General features: G+C 42.2%; 1 protein-coding gene across 1 annotated transcript in view; it reads left to right on the forward strand.

Annotated features, from left to right (window-relative positions):
* The window catches only part of TCERG1L (transcription elongation regulator 1 like), a 326,897-nt gene that overhangs the window by 221,008 nt on the left and 86,884 nt on the right, over positions 1-19,005 (forward strand). The window contains exon 8 of the mRNA XM_069753902.1: positions 12,265-12,419. Coding sequence (XP_069610003.1) covers positions 12,265-12,419 — 155 coding nt within the window. The remainder of the gene's footprint in view (positions 1-12,264; positions 12,420-19,005) is intronic.

Raw genomic sequence — 19,005 nt, forward strand, 5'->3', positions numbered from 1 at the left:
AACAGCACAGCACACCCATGTCCTAGATTAGACAGCTGAACTGTCACTCACTGCTTCCAGACATACTGATAGGTGAAATCATTACAGTAACTTCAGGGTATCTTTCTCTATTTGTGAGCTCGAATATGTTTTTATTTTGCTGTGGTTATTGACAACAGGTTTTTATGTCATAAAATTCCACACAATTTTTGCAACAAAAAAGCCAACAAATAGCTGATGTACAGTTAGACAATAGTGTCAAAACATGTAACAAACATATCCTCCAGCATGAGTCATTGTGATAAATTAGGCATGTGTCAAGAATGGCTAAGTTTAATTTTTTTAAAATTAACCATTTTAGTGAATCTGTCCCATTATGTAGAAAACTGATGTTTTAAAGTCCAGAAAAAAAATGTACATGATAAGTTGACAGTTACTGTAAATATGCAGTTTTAGACTCCAAAAACACTTCCAACAATTGTGTGGAAGGTAGTTTTAAAGAGATATCCTTTAGAAACTTCCTTTCATTTGAGTTATGGTGAATAAATAATGTATTTTTTTCTAGAAAGTACAGGGATTACACTAGTAATATCTTATATCTACAGCTGGGAAAAGTTATAGACCCTGATTCCTCAAGGCAATTTAGCCAGAATTTAGGTATAAATTGTTTTGAAAAGTCACAATTTTTTGCCCAATGCAGTATTACCCAAAAATATAGCAACTTTTGCAGTTTTCACGCCAGTTTCTTCCAGCCCAAATGGTCAAAGCTGGGGTAGGACAGCAGAGCGGCAGGGGCAACAAGCATCTAATGCAATAATGAGCGGTGATGCCAGAAATTTTACTCCAGTTGGAGACTAGAGTAAGATTTGTGTTGCTGTGCACAAAGGTGCACCTCACTCATCAGACACTCTTGATTCATTAAAGGGAACCTGTTACCTGAATTTGGCGGGACAGGTTTGTGGTCATATGGGCGGGGTTTTCAGTTGTTCGATTCACCCTTTCCTTACCCACTGGCTGCATGCTGGCCGCAGGGTGAATCAAACAACCCGAAAACCCCGCCCATATGACCGCAAACCTGTCCCGCCAAATTCAGGTGACAGGTTCCCTTTAAGAGGAGTTGAAAAACTGGAAAACTTGGAATTGCTGATGTTTTTTTTTATCAACTTTCTTGGAAATGAATTAGTCAATGCAAGAGTGATCCATAAAATATAAAGTAGAACTCTATAAAATGACATTATATACCGCAGATCCTTACAAAATGTATATAACTGTGCCAAAAGAGTTTCTATATCAGCCAGTGATGAAAATATACCCATGTTTATCAACAATGCATTAAAAAAATCGATATTTTTTTGTCATCTTGGAAACTACTAAAGCAATTTTACGACACTTCTGACAATAAAGTTGGATTTGCATTTAAATTTAATGTGCCTTTGAATTTTGTAGCCAAATTTATGCGCGAGTGAAAAACTGCTCTGCGGAGACATCATAAAAACGTGTTGTACAGCTGTGATAATAAATGTTTCTCCGACAAGAATCATAAGTAACATCTCTCAAAGCTACCTGATTTTGCTAAGTTATTTATTTTGTAAAAAGAAATCATTGCTATTGAGAAGTATGTTACGCTCAACTGAGATTTGCTTAGTTTATAGCTTGCCTGGAAACCAATGATCTTGTTCTGTGCCTGATCTGTACAGTAAATGGTTATTTCATTATGAAGGAGCCTCCAGCATGATCGTAGCTCCGAGCTCACAAGGGCGGCGTGGCTGAAACAGATCTGTCCACAGATAAGTCCCAGGTTATACTCCAGCCATGTTCTAAGGTCTTCTAAGTCTTTGACTTTTATTAAAATACTAGATGGTGGCCCGATTATAATGCATCGGGTATTCTAGAATATGCATGTTCACGTAGTATATTGCCCAGCCACATAGTATATTGCCCAGCCCACGTAGTATATTGCCCAGCCATGTAGTATATTGCCCAGCCACGTAGTATATTGCCCAGTGATGTAGTATATAGCACAGCAAACGTAGTATATTGCCCAGCCACGTAGTATATTGCCCAGTGACGTAGTATATTGCCCAGTGACGTAGTATATTGCCCAGCCACGTAGTATATTGCCCAGTTACGTAGTATATTGCCTAGTGATGTAGTATATTGCGCAGCCACATAGTATATTGCCCAGCCACATAGTATATTGCCCAGTTACGTAGTATATTGCCGAGCTACATAGTATATTGCACAGTTACAAAGTATATTGCCTAGCCACATAGTATATTGCCCAGTCACGTAGTATATTGCACAGCCACGTAGTAAATTGCCCAGTGACGTAGTATATTGCCCAGTGACGTAGTATATTGCCCAGTGACGTAGTATATTGCCCAGTTACGTAGTATATTGCCTAGTGACGTAGTATATTGCGCAGCCACATAGTATATTGCCCAGCCACATAGTATATTGCCCAGTTACGTAGTATATTGCCGAGCTACATAGTATATTGCACAGTTACAAAGTATATTGCCTAGCCACGTAGTATATTGCCCAGTCACATAGTATATTGCACAGCCACGTAGTAAATTGCCCAGTGACGTAGTATATTGCCCAGTCATGTAGTATATTGCCCAGTCACGTAGTATATTGCACAGCCACGTAGTAAATTGCCCAGTGACGTAGTATATTGCCCAGTGACATAGTATACAGCACAGAGCCACGTAGTATATTGCCCAGCCAGGTTTGTAACAGGTGAAAAAATAAAAAATAGACATATACCCACCTTTCCGAGGGATCCCTTGTAGTCCACGGCAGGTTCCGGTTTCAGGGTTGGTATGAGCGCAGGGCCTGTGATGATGTCACGGTGACATGATCATGACATAATGGCAGGTCCTTGTCGCACAGGCGCGCAGGGCCTGTGATGACGTCGCGGTCACATGACTGTGATGTCATGGCAGGTCCTCCTGCCACCAGAACCTGCAACGGAAGATGGCAGCCGGCGCGAGTTGCAACGGAGGGTGAGTATAGCAGGTTTTTTTTTTATTATTATTTTTAGCATTACATTTTTTACTATTGATGCCACATAGGCAGCGTCAATAGTAAAAAGTTGGGGACACACAGGGTTAATAGCGGCGTTAACGGAGTGCGTTACCCGCGGCATAACGCGGTCCGTTACCGCCGGCATTAACCCTGTGTTACCGGTGACCGGAGAGGAGTATGCGGGCGACAGGCACTGACTGCGGGGAGTAAGGAGCGGCCATTTTCTTCCGGACTGTGCCCATCGCTGATTGGTCGCGGCAGCCATGACAGGCAGCTGGCGAGACCAATCAGCGAATGAATAACCGTGACAGACAGACAGACAGACGGAAGTGACCCTTAGACATTTATATAGTAGATTACAGGCAGATTTTTATTTTTTTATAAGAAAGTTAGTATTTGCATATATTTCCAGGAAGCATTGCCTCCTGTCCTGTTCTCCCTAAGGAGAGTCAAGGTTTCAGTTTGGCTAAAGGGAACATAAATGTATTTATTTTTTATATGGGTTTTTTAACAGAATTATTTTGCTGAAGTTTTTTTTTATTTTAATTACTTATATAGGGCCAGTAAGTCCACAGCGTTTTACAAACATTATTGGAGCTGTACCCATTGGGGCTCACAATCTGGATTCCCTATCAGTATGTCTTTGGAGTGTAGGAGGAAGTCTGAAAGCTTTGAGGAAACCCACGCAAACTCAGTGAGAACATACAAACTCATTAGAGATGTTGCACTTGGTGGGATTTGAACCAAGGACCCCAGCGCTGCAAAGCAACAGTGCTAACCACTGAGCCACTGTGCTGCCCACAAAATATCAATATCAATAGGATGATTCTGCAGTGAGCCGTGATTGGAGTAATTCCGGAGGACATATTCTTTTAGAAGTAGCAACCACAATGAATCGAGTGTCCATTCAAATCTGTTTTATGAAAAGTCAAAAAGTAGTGTATCATTTTGTCCATCACAGTATAATGTTTTGGCTATTACTGAGACCATCTTTCTTTTTATCCCTTTTCTGTTTCTTGGGAAGGGAAAGAGTGTGCTGTCTGATTTGGAACAAGTTTATTTTTTTCTTTCAGTCACAAGTATAGACGCAGCACATTATTTCTAAAGAATTGAATTGTTAATTTTTGGGGGCGTCTTCATGAAGCTCTTATCCAATAAGCTGTATCTATTTTATCATGCTATAAAGGCTTTTGTTCATACATTTCGTTTTTCTGCATTTTCTAATGCAAATGAAAAGCTGCTTTTTACTGTACAAGCAAAAGCAACGAGATTTCAGACATCTCATGCACACGCGCATTCTTTTTTTCCTGACTGAATTGGCAAACTGCTGCGTTTTTTTTTAAACGATCAATTCTTTTAGCATTTTTGCAGCATTTTTTTTAGCAATAAAAAGCAATAAATAAGTGCAAAAATGCTGCTATCAGTTTTTGCAGTGTTTTGAGTGAAATAAACGCATGTACATGAGGATGTGAAACCTATTTTTTTCATGGGATTTTCCCAAGACTACACCAAAATGTCTTGGATTCCTTACTATTGATGGGCAAACCCGCTGATGTTTGGGTCTCGTGGGTGTGGCCAAACAGTTAAAAAAGTTCAGTTCGGGTACCAGAGCGGTACTCAAACCCAGATCCCATTCAGATGAATGGGGGCCAGGACATTTGTTGTTTGCCATGCTGTCATCTGCATGACAGCGTTGCAAACACTGGCTCTAATCGGTGGTAAGATCATTACATTAAAGCTGCTGTTTCCACACTGTCAGATGATAGCGTGAGCCAGCAACTGTGACTGAAAACAGCAAGAGCAGGGGAAGCTGATGGGAGTATTCATCAACCAGCACCTGTGCTATAAATAAATTAATTAATTAAAAAATGACGTTTGGTCTCTTCTATTTTTGATAACCAATGCACTCAAAAGTGACTGCAGCAGACTGCAATCTGCAGCTGTCAGCTTTATCATGGCTGGTTATCAAAAGTAGAGGGGTCCCCTCACTGTTTTTTAAAAATTATTTAAATAAATAATTTAAAAAAATGGTGTCGAGTCCACCCCATGTCTGACAACCAGTCAATCTAACGCACACAACTGGATGCTGGTATTCTCATGCTGGTAACTGGCCATACACTGTGTTCCAAATTACTATGCAAATTGGATTTAAGTGTCATAAAGATTTAAATATTTTGTTTTTCAAATAAACTCATGGATGTTATTGTGTCTCAGGGTTCAAAGGATCACTGAAATCAATCTTAAACACATGTGATAATTAGTTTTCCAGGTGATTCTAATTAAAGGAAAACTACCTAAAAATGATGGTCCACATTATTAAGCAGGCCACAGGTTTCAAGCAATATGGGAAATAAAAAGGATCTCTCTGCTGCTGAAAAATAGTAAATAGTGCAATGCCTTGGACAAGGTATGAAAATATTAGATATTTCACGAAAACTTAAGAGTGATCATCATACTGTGAAGAGATTTGTCACTGAAGCAGAGCACAGACAGAGTTCATGCAGATAAAGGCATAATGAGGAAGGTTTCTGCCAGTCAAATTCATTGGATTAAGAGAGCAGCTGCTAAAAAGCCATTATGTGGAAGCCTGTGCGGCCACACAAAATGGAGATCGAATCTCAAAAGTGTTTGAATTGGTGTGACACTGCAAATTTCAGGAAATTCAACTTGAAGTCAATCCTCCACAGATCCATCTGCTAACCTCTAGCCAAAACCCCATCAATCATACATCTAACACCTGTCCAAGATAGGTGATCAATGTTGCTTGTGGGGCAACCCCTCTGAGTGTTAATACAAATCCAGGATGGTCCAAATATTGCCCAGAACTAGAGATTAACAAATAAATTTTATGCAAATCAAAGTTATGTTGACGTTTTAGGAATCTTTAGAACACAGAGATTTTAAACAATTTACTTTGCAATACCAAAACCAAAGCCACCGTTTTATACACTGCGGAAGATTTCAATAGTCAAAGAAGGATAACATGACCTTAGGTGAGCTTCCTCATATTGACTTGCAGCTATCATATCGCATGTTATAGCACAGCCAATCAAGATGGGCTATCCTAGCTTGTGTAAAATTAGACGCAGGGAATGAAACAGCCATTTTGTGACGATTCAGGATAGTGCGAGAACTTTACAGCTCACAGCTTAGACATAGAAATAAAGAGAGATATAAAAGTTATAAAACACTGAAGAAACTGCACAGATAGTGTGTGTAGCAGAACTGAAGGGTCACTTGGTCCTATTGCAGTATCACACAATCAACAGTGATCAGTCCCAAGAACCTTTATTACATGCAAACTGAAAGGTCCATAAAGCAATCCACCACACAGAGGATAAAATAGTACAGGAACACGGATACGGTCCAGTAACGGGATAAATGCACCAGGAGATGAGAGTTGAATCCTCCGCTTAGAGATTGAAATAGCCCTGCAGCTCCAGATACGCCTCCGTTTAGGGCTCCCCCAGCAGTATCTTCCAGGGTAATGCACTCACTTGTCCAGCTCATGCAAATATTGAATGGAGGAGATGAAAATAGAATAAAAATCTTGTCCTTTATTAGTGCATCATAAAAACAAGCTGACGCGTTTCAGGCGATACTGTCCTTAATCATATCATAGTAAAAACATACTGCAACACTATATATAAAGGCACAGAACAAAAGGTTACAACCAATCACAATACATGTCAATTAACCATATATCAAACATCGGAGTACCCATTGGACAAAGTAACACACCCTGCCCAACCCGAGTGTTATACAAATGTTATAGCCACTAAGTCTATATACAATATTGCAAATACAAATTGTAGGAATACGAACAATACCCTTTGCCAATATATGTAAATACATGTAAATCCACATAATACCCCCACATATATACATAAACCACATACCTTTATTATATTTATACATGAAAATATCACTTAATAAAAATACATCAGATCTGTTTTATAATTCATTCCTTTGGGGAGACAAGTATCTAGTTTCTCCAAGTCTCTCTGGGGTTTCTGGCCTTAGCATCAGCATCCAACAAAGGATCTCTCTTACTTGTCTACATGTCCTCTTCAGGCCCCCTCCTTATATCAAGGGATAGGCAGACAGGCTGGAAGTTTTTCAGGCCACCAGACCAAGAGATCAAGGCACTACAAGGGATGATTTTCAGCATTTAGAGCAGAGGGGTCATGAACTGACAGTCAGAAAATGTCAACAGGGGTTCATCACACAGCCAAACCAGATCTCCGCTTTGCACTGATGAGGGGCAGTACCCCGAAACACAGTGTCTGCAAATTTAGATTCTGGTTTGGCTACTATCCTAAGTCATGTGACAAGGCTCATTAAAGGGTCAACATTGACTTGTAGGATTGCTGCCTTCCAATAGGTGGCACTAGAGTTCTAGTTCTCTTCCTCTCTGAAGAAACAATTTGCATAATTAGCATATTTCCCAAAGGAGCATTGCGGCTTTAAGTCTCCTCATCTCGGTATGCTTAGCATGTCAATCTCCACAAGGAGAAACGATACTTCTTGGATATCAAGAGGCATGGATACATTCAGGCCGCAGATGGTAACTGAGCTAATTTGATAACTGTACCTTTTGTAAGGTAATTAAGACTCTAGACAAGACGGGGAATACATAGATTGATACAGAGCAACAAGACAACACTCCTAAAATAAGCAATAATGTGAACATAGACAGAATGATACCACACACACCATATCACACCAGCACAAGCGGTGAAAAAGATTATGGTTTCAAGAAAAGATAATTGTGTCATACACATTATTAAGTGGCAATTGGAAGCTGTGGAGTACTTTCAATTAATCATAAATTAATTAGCCGCAAATTGAATTTCCTAGAAACATTTGAAAAATCTGGCAAATTGGAATTTCAAAAAAATTTAATCATCATCTCATCTCAGCCTAGATTTTGCTTAACTCCAGTCTATAGAACTAAGCTTCAAACAAATATCCAGCTTTGTTTGGGACAATTCCAGATTCCTGACAGTATCTCAGTGAATGTGTTTTTTTTGGAACAACTCAGTTATCTGACCAATGCAGATAATCAATAATTTAAGGCAACTGCAACAAAAAATAGCTGGCAGCTATCAATTCTTATTTCACCATATATAGGAACACTCATCTTTTCCACTGGCGGACAAAGACATAAAAGGACCCTGGGCAAGAACAGCATACAGGCCCTTTGCAGTCCAATAATATATCACAATGCATAATTCAACCTGCTTTGGTGGTTGGAAATGGTCCCCCTTACACTTTGGGCCCCTGTGTGGATGCACAGGTTGCACCAATGATATGTCCACCCGTGTTCCTTACTGATTGTTCTTGTGTTCTCTATTTGAGAGTTGCTGCCCGATTACTCTGGTGGCAGCCACAGAGAACAAAAGGATCTGCTAGTTGGAAGTCCACCATGCCAGATCCTTCTCTACGCAGTCATTATTTGTCAAGAGAAAGTTTGAAAACTGCCACACACAAAAGACTTTTAGCCCTTCCCATCGATATCGATGGGCTCATCAAACCTTTGGCCAATATTTATGGCCATGTTCACAGATGTGTGATAGCGCAGCCTCCACATTGAGCTCAGATATTGTAAGATGTCAATTACGCTTGATCCAATAAGTGTCCTGTGATCTCGCTGTACCTTGTCATTTATTGTTACCTTGTTGTTACGCTCCTGCTTGAATATAATATGTTCGCACACATCTCCTAAGTAAGTTCAACTCCACTTTTTGGCAGAGATTCAGTTGAAGGCATAATTTCCATCCAAAGTTCTCTATCACATCGAGTCTGGAAATCATGTAAATATGTTGTACTGGAGGAATACTCTGTTGATGTACTCTCGCAGAATGGCATTATTGGTGCTAACTTGAATCTGCATAATTTACAATGCATCTTAATTGCTTTCTGCTCTGTTTAATAACACAATTCACATGCCCAGCTGCTTACTGGCACATAACCATATATTTACTCCATCAGGTGCTCAGTCTGTAGGCTGTTTAAGCATCACCGATGCAGGTGGAACAAATTAGTGCTTCTCAGATTTACAAGAGACCGTGAATGCAATCTACCCTCATCTCATACATCTACATCTATACGCAGACATGCTTTGTGGCTTGTTTGCCTGATATATTCAGTGAAATGAAATGATACTATATTATTCCAAGCAGAATATTTCGCATTGTTAGTCATTAAATCTTAAAGGTATTTTTCAGAAAATGCAGGGAGCCAAAACCCAACCATAGACCAAAACTTCTCCTACAGAGGTGCATCCTCCAATTCCTCAAAAATACACATGCACAAAATAAAATGAAAGGAAACCTTTTATTACCTTTGTATTACCCTTATGCCACCCGAACCACTGGTAGCATGAATCAGAGCAAGCATACTTAGAAAAGCCGGCTGAGGACTGTATGCCTTGGCTGACTAGTCCAGCTGGATTCTCCCCACCCTGTTTTAGTTGATTGCCAGGACCCTCCTTGTCACCCCTTCAGAGATTCCTGTAAAACAAATAAAGGGGATGGGTAGAAGCCAGCTGGGACCGCATCGAACAAGTCAACTTAAAGGGAACCTGTCACCCCAAAAATCGTGGGTGAGGTAAGCCCACCGGCATCAGGGGCTTGTCTACAGCATTCTGTAATGCTGTAGATAAGCCTCCGATGTTACCTGAAAGAGGAGAAAAAGACGTTAGATTATACTCAACCAGGGGCGGTCCCGCTGCTGGTCCGGTCAGATGGGCGTCTCTGGTCCGCTGCGGTGCCTCCCATCTTCATTACAAGACGTCCTCTTCTGATCTTCAGCCACGGCTCCGGCGCAGGCGTACTTTGTCTGCCCTGTTGAGGGCAGAGCAAAGTACTGCAGTGCGCAGGCGCCGGGCCTCTCTGACCTTTCTGGCGCCTGCGCACTGCAGTACTTTGTTCTGCCCTCAACAGGGCAGACAAAGTACGCCTGCGCCGGAGCAGTGGCTGAAGATCAGAAGAGGACGTCTTGGAATGAAGATGGGAGGCGCCGCAGCGGACCAGAGACACCCATCTGACCGGACCAGCAGCGGGACCGCCCCTGGGTGAGTATAATCTAACGTCTTTTTCTTCTCTTTCAGGTAACATCGGGGGCTTATCTACAGCATTACAGAATGCTGTAGATAAGCCCCTGATGCCGGTGGGCTTACCTCACCCACGATTTTCGGGGTGACAGGTTCCCTTTAATCATATAGTCTCCGGTTAGCTTTTCAAAGTATGTTTAGTCTTAAACCCAGTGGAGCTTCAGAGTAAAATATACCTGGCTGCAATTGAATAGCAAGGCTCTCATTTATGCTGCCTGTGATTCGGGAACATTAATGATTGTTCCCATTAAATGTCTTGGATCAGCAACAACTTGATATTTATTCAACAGACGTGGTAATACTTACTGTAACAATCCCAATTACTGATATCAGCATTGTGTGCTCATTAAAGGATAAGCCCATATAATATTTTTCAGAGGCCCAGATTGATTATTTTGTAATCATGAATATTATACAATTATATTTGTCTATTTCTTTATTTTTATAATTAAGATACATTTAAAAAAAAAGTCAATTTCTATAAAATGGACGTAAAGGAAAAATATTTTGCTGGAGATCAAAGTAGCTTTGTCACAGGAACAAAAGTCCTGTGATTCCTGGAATGAAGCCTTCTGACTAATAGCCATTCTCTCTTCTCCTCTCCAATTTTTTAATGTAATAATGAAATAAATTTTGAATCAAAGCATGGTTATCATCAGCGCAGTAAATAAGTTTCCCATACCAAGGGCAAAGATATATTCATTCTTCTGTCCTATCTCTGTTTTTAAAGAGGCTGTCGACTGGCTGGACCACCTCTCCTTGATCTAAATGTTCGGCCTGCGATAAAATAAAAAAGCTTATACTCATCTCTGTCCTGGCGCCATTCCAGCGGTGTTGGCACTTGCGGTCACGGGGTTCTTGTGCGGTTGTTGTGACATGTGACCCGAGTGCCCAATCAGCGCTGGCGTCACTGTCTCCACCTTTGGACAAAACAAACATGAAGAGGAAGTCCGGGCTCCAGCGCTCTCTCTTCTTCTTCATCTTCAATTCGACAGGAGGCCGGGGCAGTGACGCCAGCACTTATTGAGCACCGGGGTCACGTGTCACAACAACGGCACGGGAGCCCCGGGAAGAGCAGGTGCCAACATTAAGGGAACGATGCCAGCACGGGAGGTGAGAATAAGCTTTTTTATTTTCTTGGAGCCAAGCGTAGGGTATGAGAAGAAGTTGTCCAAACAGTGGACAACTTCTTTACTCCTTTGCCTCCACAGCCAATATTTGTATTTACATTTTGCATTTTTCTCTCTCCATCTTCCAAGAGCCATAACTTTTTTTTATTTTTTATTTGTAGACATAGCTGCATGAAGGCTTAGTTTTTTGTGGTTTGAGTTGTACTTTTGAATAACAACATCTATTTTACCATACATTGTACTGAAAAATGGAGAAAAAACTGAAGTGGGATGAAATGGTGAAAGTAATGCAATTTTGTCATTGTTTTTTGGGGTTTAGCTTCTACATTTATTCATTGTACATGATTTTCCAGGTCAGTTCAATTATGGAAATAGCACGTTTATACATATCATTTTTTATTACTATTTAAATGCTAAAAAAATTCTGAAGTTTGCCAAAAAAATTTGTTTTCCCATTTTCGGAGACTATTAAAATGTTTATTTTTCCATTGATGAAACTATGCAAGGGTTTTTTGTGTAGTGAGCTAATGGTTTTATTGATACCAATTTGGAGTATATATGACATTTTGATCATACCTACTGTATTTTTTGGGGGAGGATCCATTTTTTCTTATACCATATGAGTTAATTAATTTTATGAATCTATAGACTTGACTTTAATGGATTCCGCAATATCAAATATGTTTATTTTTATCATTTTGATACTAATTTATTTTTAAAAGGAAATGTTTTCATTTTTTTTTTACTTTTTTTTACCCTGCAGATTCCTGATCACTTATGCTAAATACTGCAATACTCCCCTATTTCAAGTTATAGTGAACATTGCCATTTCCAGGTGTACTAAGATAGCAGAAGGGTTTTCACTAATTTAAGCCGGTGCCCACGCTCTATTTAAATGCAGCTGTCAGGGATAATAACCAAAATTGAAAATTTTATTCAAGTTTTTAGAGGTTAAGCAGTAAGCATTTATAACATTTTATGTTATTTGTATTCTTTTTCTATTCCTAGGTGTGTAGTATGGACAGGAGACGACAAAGTATTTTTTTTCAACCCTACAATTCAATTATCAGTTTGGGACAAGCCAATCGATTTAAAGAACAGAGTGGATATAAATCGCATCATTGAGGACCCACCACATAAGCGCAAATTGGAATCTCCCTCAAGTAACTAAGCGCTGTGATTATTTCATTCTATTTCATTAATTATCATTATAGATGATTATTTGCTCCTTCCCTGTTTTTGTTTTTTTCATGTGATCCAGACCATCATGAAGACTAGGGTTGAGCGAAACACATCGGCACTTTTCAAAAGTCGCCGACTCTTAGCAAAGTCAGGTTTTGTGAAACCCGACCCGATCCCACTCTGGGATCGGGTCGGCGGTCGGCGATCTTTACTGCAAAGTCGGATTTTGTTTATATATATATATATATATATATATATATATATATTTACTTCAGGGCGATATAGCAGAAAAGCCGGTAATTCAATTACCGGCTTTTCATTTCTCCTGCCAAAACCCGACATGATATGAGACATGGTTTACATACAGTAAACCATGTCATATCCCCCTTTTTTTTGCATATTCCACACTACTAATGTTAATAGTGTGTATATGCAAAATTTCGGCGCTCTAGCTCTTAAATTTAAGGGTTAAATCACGGAAAAAATTGGCGTGGGCTTCCGTGCAATTTTTCCCGCCAGAGTAGTAAAGCCAGTGACTGAGGGCAGATATAAATAGCCTGGAAGAGGGTCCATGGTTATTGCCACCCCCTGGCTAAAAATATCTGCCCCCAGCCACCCCAGAAAAGGCACATCTGGAAGATGCGCCTATTCAGGCACTTGGCCACTCTCTTCCCATTCCCGTGAAGCGGTGGGATATGGGGTAATGAAGGGTTAATGCCACCTTGCTATTGTAAGGTGACATTAAGCCAGATTAATAATGGAGAGGCGTCAATTCTGACACCTATCCATTATTAATCCAATTGTATGAAAGAGTTAAAAAACACACACACATTATTAAAAAGTATTTTAATGAAATAAACACACCGTTTGTTTTAATATTTTATTATACAGGTAAGCCACCTGAAGACCCAAATTAAAAATAATAAACCAACAATATACATACCTTCCGTAGATCTGTAACGTCCCACGTTGTAAATCCATCTGAAGGGGTTAAAATATTTTACAGCCAGGAGCTCTGCTAATGCAGCTGTGCATCCAGCAGGGGGCGCATCACCGCGAATGAAGGTAACTACAGGTCATTGACCTACATTACCTTCATTCGCTGGAGTTTACAGCCACGAGCACAGCTGCATTAGCAAAGCTCCTGGCTGTAAAATATTTTAACCCCTTCAGATGGGTTTACATCGTGGGACGTTACAGATCAAGGGAAGGTATGTATATTGTTGGTTTATTTTTAATTTGTTACAGAACGAGGGTCTTCAGGTAGATTACCTGTATAATAAAATATTAAAACAAACGGTGTGTTTATTTCATTAAAATACTTTTTAATAATGTGTGTGTGTTTTTTTTAACTCTTTCATACAATTGGATTAATAATGGATAGGTGTTATGTTTGCTAATGACAGGTGTTATGAAGGCAATCCAGAAACACAGTGTGCTTAGCGATCAGAGCGCACACAGTGATCTGACAAATACCCAAAAATACAAGAACGAGCTCTGAGACGTGGAAACTCTGTAGACTGCACACCTGATCCTATCCTAAACACAACTAAAAGCGGCTGTGGATTGCGCCTAACAACTACCTAGGCAACTCGGCACAGCCTAAGAAACTAGCTAGCCTGAAGATAGAAAAATAGGCCTGACTTGCCCCAGAGAAATTCCCCAAAGGAAAAGGCAGCCCCCCACATATAATGACTGTGAGTAAGATGAAAAGACAAAACATAGGGATGAAATAGATATAGCAAAGTGGGGCCCGATATTCTAGGACAGAGCGAGGACAGTAAAGCGAACTTTGCAGTCTACAAAAAAGCCTAAAGCAAAACCACGCAAAGGGGGCAAAAAAAAACCCACCGTGCTGAACTAACGGCACGGCGGTACACCCTTTGCGTCTCAGAGCTTCCAGCAAAACAAAAGACAAGCTGGACAGAAAAAAAGCAACAAAAAAGCAAAAAGCACTTAGCTATACAGAGCAGCAGGTCACAGGAACAATCAGGAGAAGCTCAGATCCAACACTGAAACATTGACAAGGAGCAAGGATAGCAGCATCAGGCGGAGTTAAGTAATGAAGCAGTTAACGAGCTCACCAGAACACCTGAGGGAGGAAGCTCAAGCTGCAGTACCACTTGTGACCACAGGAGTGAATTCAGCCACAGAATTCACAACAGTACCCCCCCCCCTTGAGGAGGGGTCACCGAACCCTCACCAGAGCCCCCAGGCCGACCAGGATGAGCCGCATGAAAGGCACGAACAAGATCGGAAGCATGAACATCAGAGGCAAAAACCCAGGAATTATCTTCCTGAGCATAACCCTTCCATTTAACCAGATACTGGAGTTTCCGTCTAGAAACACGAGAATCCAAAATCTTCTCCACAATATACTCCAATTCCCCCTCCACCAAAACCGGGGCAGGAGGCTCAACAGATGGAACCATAGGTGCCACATATCTCCGCAACAACGACCTATGGAATACATTATGTATGGAAAAGGAGTCTGGGAGGGTCAAACGAAAAGACACAGGATTGAGAACCTCAGAAATCCTATACGGACCAATAAAACGAGGTTTAAATTTAGGAGAGGAAACCTTCATAGGAATATGACGAGAAGATAACCAAACCAGATCCCCAACACGAAGTCGGGGACCCACACGGCGTCTGCGATTAGCGAAAAGTTGAGCTTTCTCCTGGGACAAGATCAAATTGTCCACTACCTGAGTCCAGATCTGCTGCAACCTATCCACCACAGAATCCACACCAGGACAGTCCGAAGACTCAACCTGTCCTGAAGAGAAACGAGGGTGGAACCCAGAATTGCAAAAAAATGGAGAAACCAAGGTAGCCGAGCTGGCCCGATTATTAAGGGCGAACTCAGCCAACGGCAAAAAGGACACCCAATCATCCTGGTCTGCAGAAACAAAACATCTTAGATATGTTTCCAAGGTCTGATTGGTTCGTTCGGTCTGGCCATTAGTCTGAGGATGGAAAGCCGAGGAAAAGGATAGGTCAATGCCCATCCTACCACAAAAGGCTCGCCAAAACCTTGAAACAAACTGGGAACCTCTGTCAGAAACAATATTCTCAGGAATGCCATGCAACCGAACCACATGCTGAAAGAACAAAGGTACCAAATCAGAGGAGGAAGGCAATTTAGCCAAGGGCACCAGATGGACCATTTTAGAAAAGCGATCACAGACCACCCAAATGACTGACATCTTTTGAGAAACGGGAAGGTCAGAAATGAAATCCATCGAAATATGTGTCCAAGGCCTCTTTGGGACCGGCAAGGGCAAAAGCAACCCACTGGCACGAGAACAGCAGGGCTTAGCCCTAGCACAAATCCCACAGGACTGCACAAAAGTACGTACATCCCGTGACAGAGATGGCCACCAGAAGGATCTAGCCACTAACTCTCTGGTACCAAAGATTCCAGGATGACCAGCCAACACCGAACAATGAAGTTCAGAGATAAGTTTATTAGTCCACCTATCAGGGACGAACAGTTTCTCTGCTGGACAACGATCAGGTTTATTCGCCTGAAATTTTTGCAGCACCCGCCGCAAATCAGGGGAGATGGCAGACACAATGACTCCTTCCTTGAGGATACCCGCTGGCTCAGATAAACCCGGAGAGTCGGGCACAAAACTCCTAGACAGAGCATCCGCCTTCACATTTTTAGAGCCCGGAAGGTACGAAATCACAAAGTCGAAGCGGGCAAAAAATAACGACCAACGGGCCTGTCTAGGATTCAAGCGCTTGGCAGACTCGAGATAAGTCAAGTTCTTATGATCAGTCAATACCACCACGCGATGCTTAGCTCCTTCAAGCCAATGACGCCACTCCTCGAATGCCCACTTCATGGCCAGCAACTCTCGATTGCCCACATCATAATTACGCTCAGCGGGCGAAAACTTCCTGGAAAAGAAAGCACATGGTTTCATCACTGAGCAATCAGAACCTCTCTGTGACAAAACCGCCCCTGCTCCAATCTCAGAAGCATCAACCTCGACCTGGAACGGAAGAGAAACATCTGGCTGACACAACACAGGGGCAGAACAAAAACGACGCTTCAACTCCTGAAAAGCTTCCACAGCAGCAGAAGACCAATTAACCAAATCAGCACCCTTCTTGGTCAAATCGGTCAATGGTTTGGCAATGCTGGAAAAATTACAGATGAAGCGACGATAAAAATTAGCAAAGCCCAGGAACTTTTGCAGACTTTTCAGAGATGTCGGCTGAATCCAATCCTGGATGGCTTGGACTTTAACTGGATCCATCTCGATAGTAGAAGGGGTAAAGATGAACCCCAAAAATGAAACTTTCTGCACACCGAAGAGACACTTTGATCCCTTCACAAACAAAGGGTTAGCACGCAGGACCTGAAAAACCATTCTGACCTGCTTCACATGAGACTCCCAATCATCTGAGAAGATCAAAATGTCATCCAAGTAAACAATCAGGAATTTATCCAGATACTCACGGAAGATGTCATGCATAAAAGACTGAAACACAGATGGAGCATTGGCAAGTCCGAACGGCATCACTAGATACTCAAAATGACCCTCGGGCGTATTGAATGCAGTTTTCCATTCATCTCCTTGCCTGATTCTCACCAGATTATACGCACCACGAAGATCTATCTTAGTGAACCAACTAGCCCCCTTAATCCGAGCAAACAAGTCAGATAACAATGGCAAGGGATACTGAAATTTAACAGTGATCTTATTAAGAAGGCGGTAATCAATACACGGTCTCAGCGAACCATCCTTCTTGGCTACAAAGAAGAACCCTGCTCCCAGTGGTGATGACGATGGGCGAATATGTCCCTTCTCCAGGGATTCCTTCACATAACTGCGCATAGCGGCGTGTTCGGGCACGGATAAATTAAATAATCGACCTTTAGGGAATTTACTACCAGGAATCAAATTGATAGCACAATCACAATCCCTATGCGGAGGTAGAGCATCGGACCAGGGATTCAAGCTTCAGGAGGCTAATTTGCATATTCCAGGTGCCTTCTGGGAGAAGCGAAGTCTCCCTAAGCTAGAAGATCGTTGGGTACAGCCGGGACCAGCTGCTTCGAAAGCATCACCAAACCAGGGATTCAAGCTTCAGGAGGCTAATTTGCATATTCCAGGTGCCTTCTGGGAGAAGCGAAGTCTCCCTAAGCTAGAAGATCGTTGGGTACAGCCGGGACCAGCTGCTTCGAAAGCATCACCAAACCAGGGATTCAAGCTTCAGGAGGCTAATTTGCATATTCCAGGTGCCTTCTGGGAGAAGCGAAGTCTCCCTAAGCTAGAAGATCGTTGGGTACAGCCGGGACCAGCTGCTTCGAAAGCATCACCAAACCAGGGATTCAAGCTTCAGGAGGCTAATTTGCATATTCCAGGTGCCTTCTGGGAGAAGCGAAGTCTCCCTAAGCTAGAAGATCGTTGGGTACAGCCGGGACCAGCTGCTTCGAAAGCATCACCAAACCAGGGATTCAAGCTTCAGGAGGCTAATTTGCATATTCCAGGTGCCTTCTGGGAGAAGCGAAGTCTCCCTAAGCTAGAAGATCGTTGGGTACAGCCGGGACCAGCTGCTTCGAAAGCATCACCAAACCAGGGATTCAAGCTTCAGGAGGCTAATTTGCATATTCCAGGTGCCTTCTGGGAGAAGCGAAGTCTCCCTAAGCTAGAAGATCGTTGGGTACAGCCGGGACCAGCTGCTTCGAAAGCATCACCAAACCAGGGATTCAAGCTTCAGGAGGCTAATTTGCATATTCCAGGTGCCTTCTGGGAGAAGCGAAGTCTCCCTAAGCTAGAAGATCGTTGGGTACAGCCGGGACCAGCTGCTTCGAAAGCATCACCAAACCAGGGATTCAAGCTTCAGGAGGCTAATTTGCATATTCCAGGTGCCTTCTGGGAGAAGCGAAGTCTCCCTAAGCTAGAAGATCGTTGGGTACAGCCGGGACCAGCTGCTTCGAAAGCATCACCAAACCAGGGATTCAAGCTTCAGGAGGCTAATTTGCATATTCCAGGTGCCTTCTGGGAGAAGCGAAGTCTCCCTAAGCTAGAAGATCGTTGGGTACAGCCGGGACCAGCTGCTTCGAAAGCATCACCAAACCAGGGATTCAAGCTTCAGGAGGCTAATTTGCATATTCCAGGTGCCTTCTGGGAGAAGCGAAGTCTCCCTAAGCTAGAAGATCGTTGGGTACAGCCGGGACCAGCTGCTTCGAAAGCATCACCAAACCAGGGATTCAAGCTTCAGGAGGCTAATTTGCATATTCCAGGTGCCTTCTGGGAGAAGCGAAGTCTCCCTAAGCTAGAAGATCGTTGGGTACAGCCGGGACCAGCTGCTTCGAAAGCATCACCAAACCAGGGATTCAAGCTTCAGGAGGCTAATTTGCATATTCCAGGTGCCTTCTGGGAGAAGCGAAGTCTCCCTAAGCTAGAAGATCGTTGGGTACAGCCGGGACCAGCTGCTTCGAAAGCATCACCAAACCAGGGATTCAAGCTTCAGGAGGCTAATTTGCATATTCCAGGTGCCTTCTGGGAGAAGCGAAGTCTCCCTAAGCTAGAAGATCGTTGGGTA

This window comes from Ranitomeya imitator, chromosome 2 (assembly GCF_032444005.1).
Source record: "Ranitomeya imitator isolate aRanImi1 chromosome 2, aRanImi1.pri, whole genome shotgun sequence".
NCBI lineage: Eukaryota > Metazoa > Chordata > Amphibia > Anura > Dendrobatidae > Ranitomeya > Ranitomeya imitator.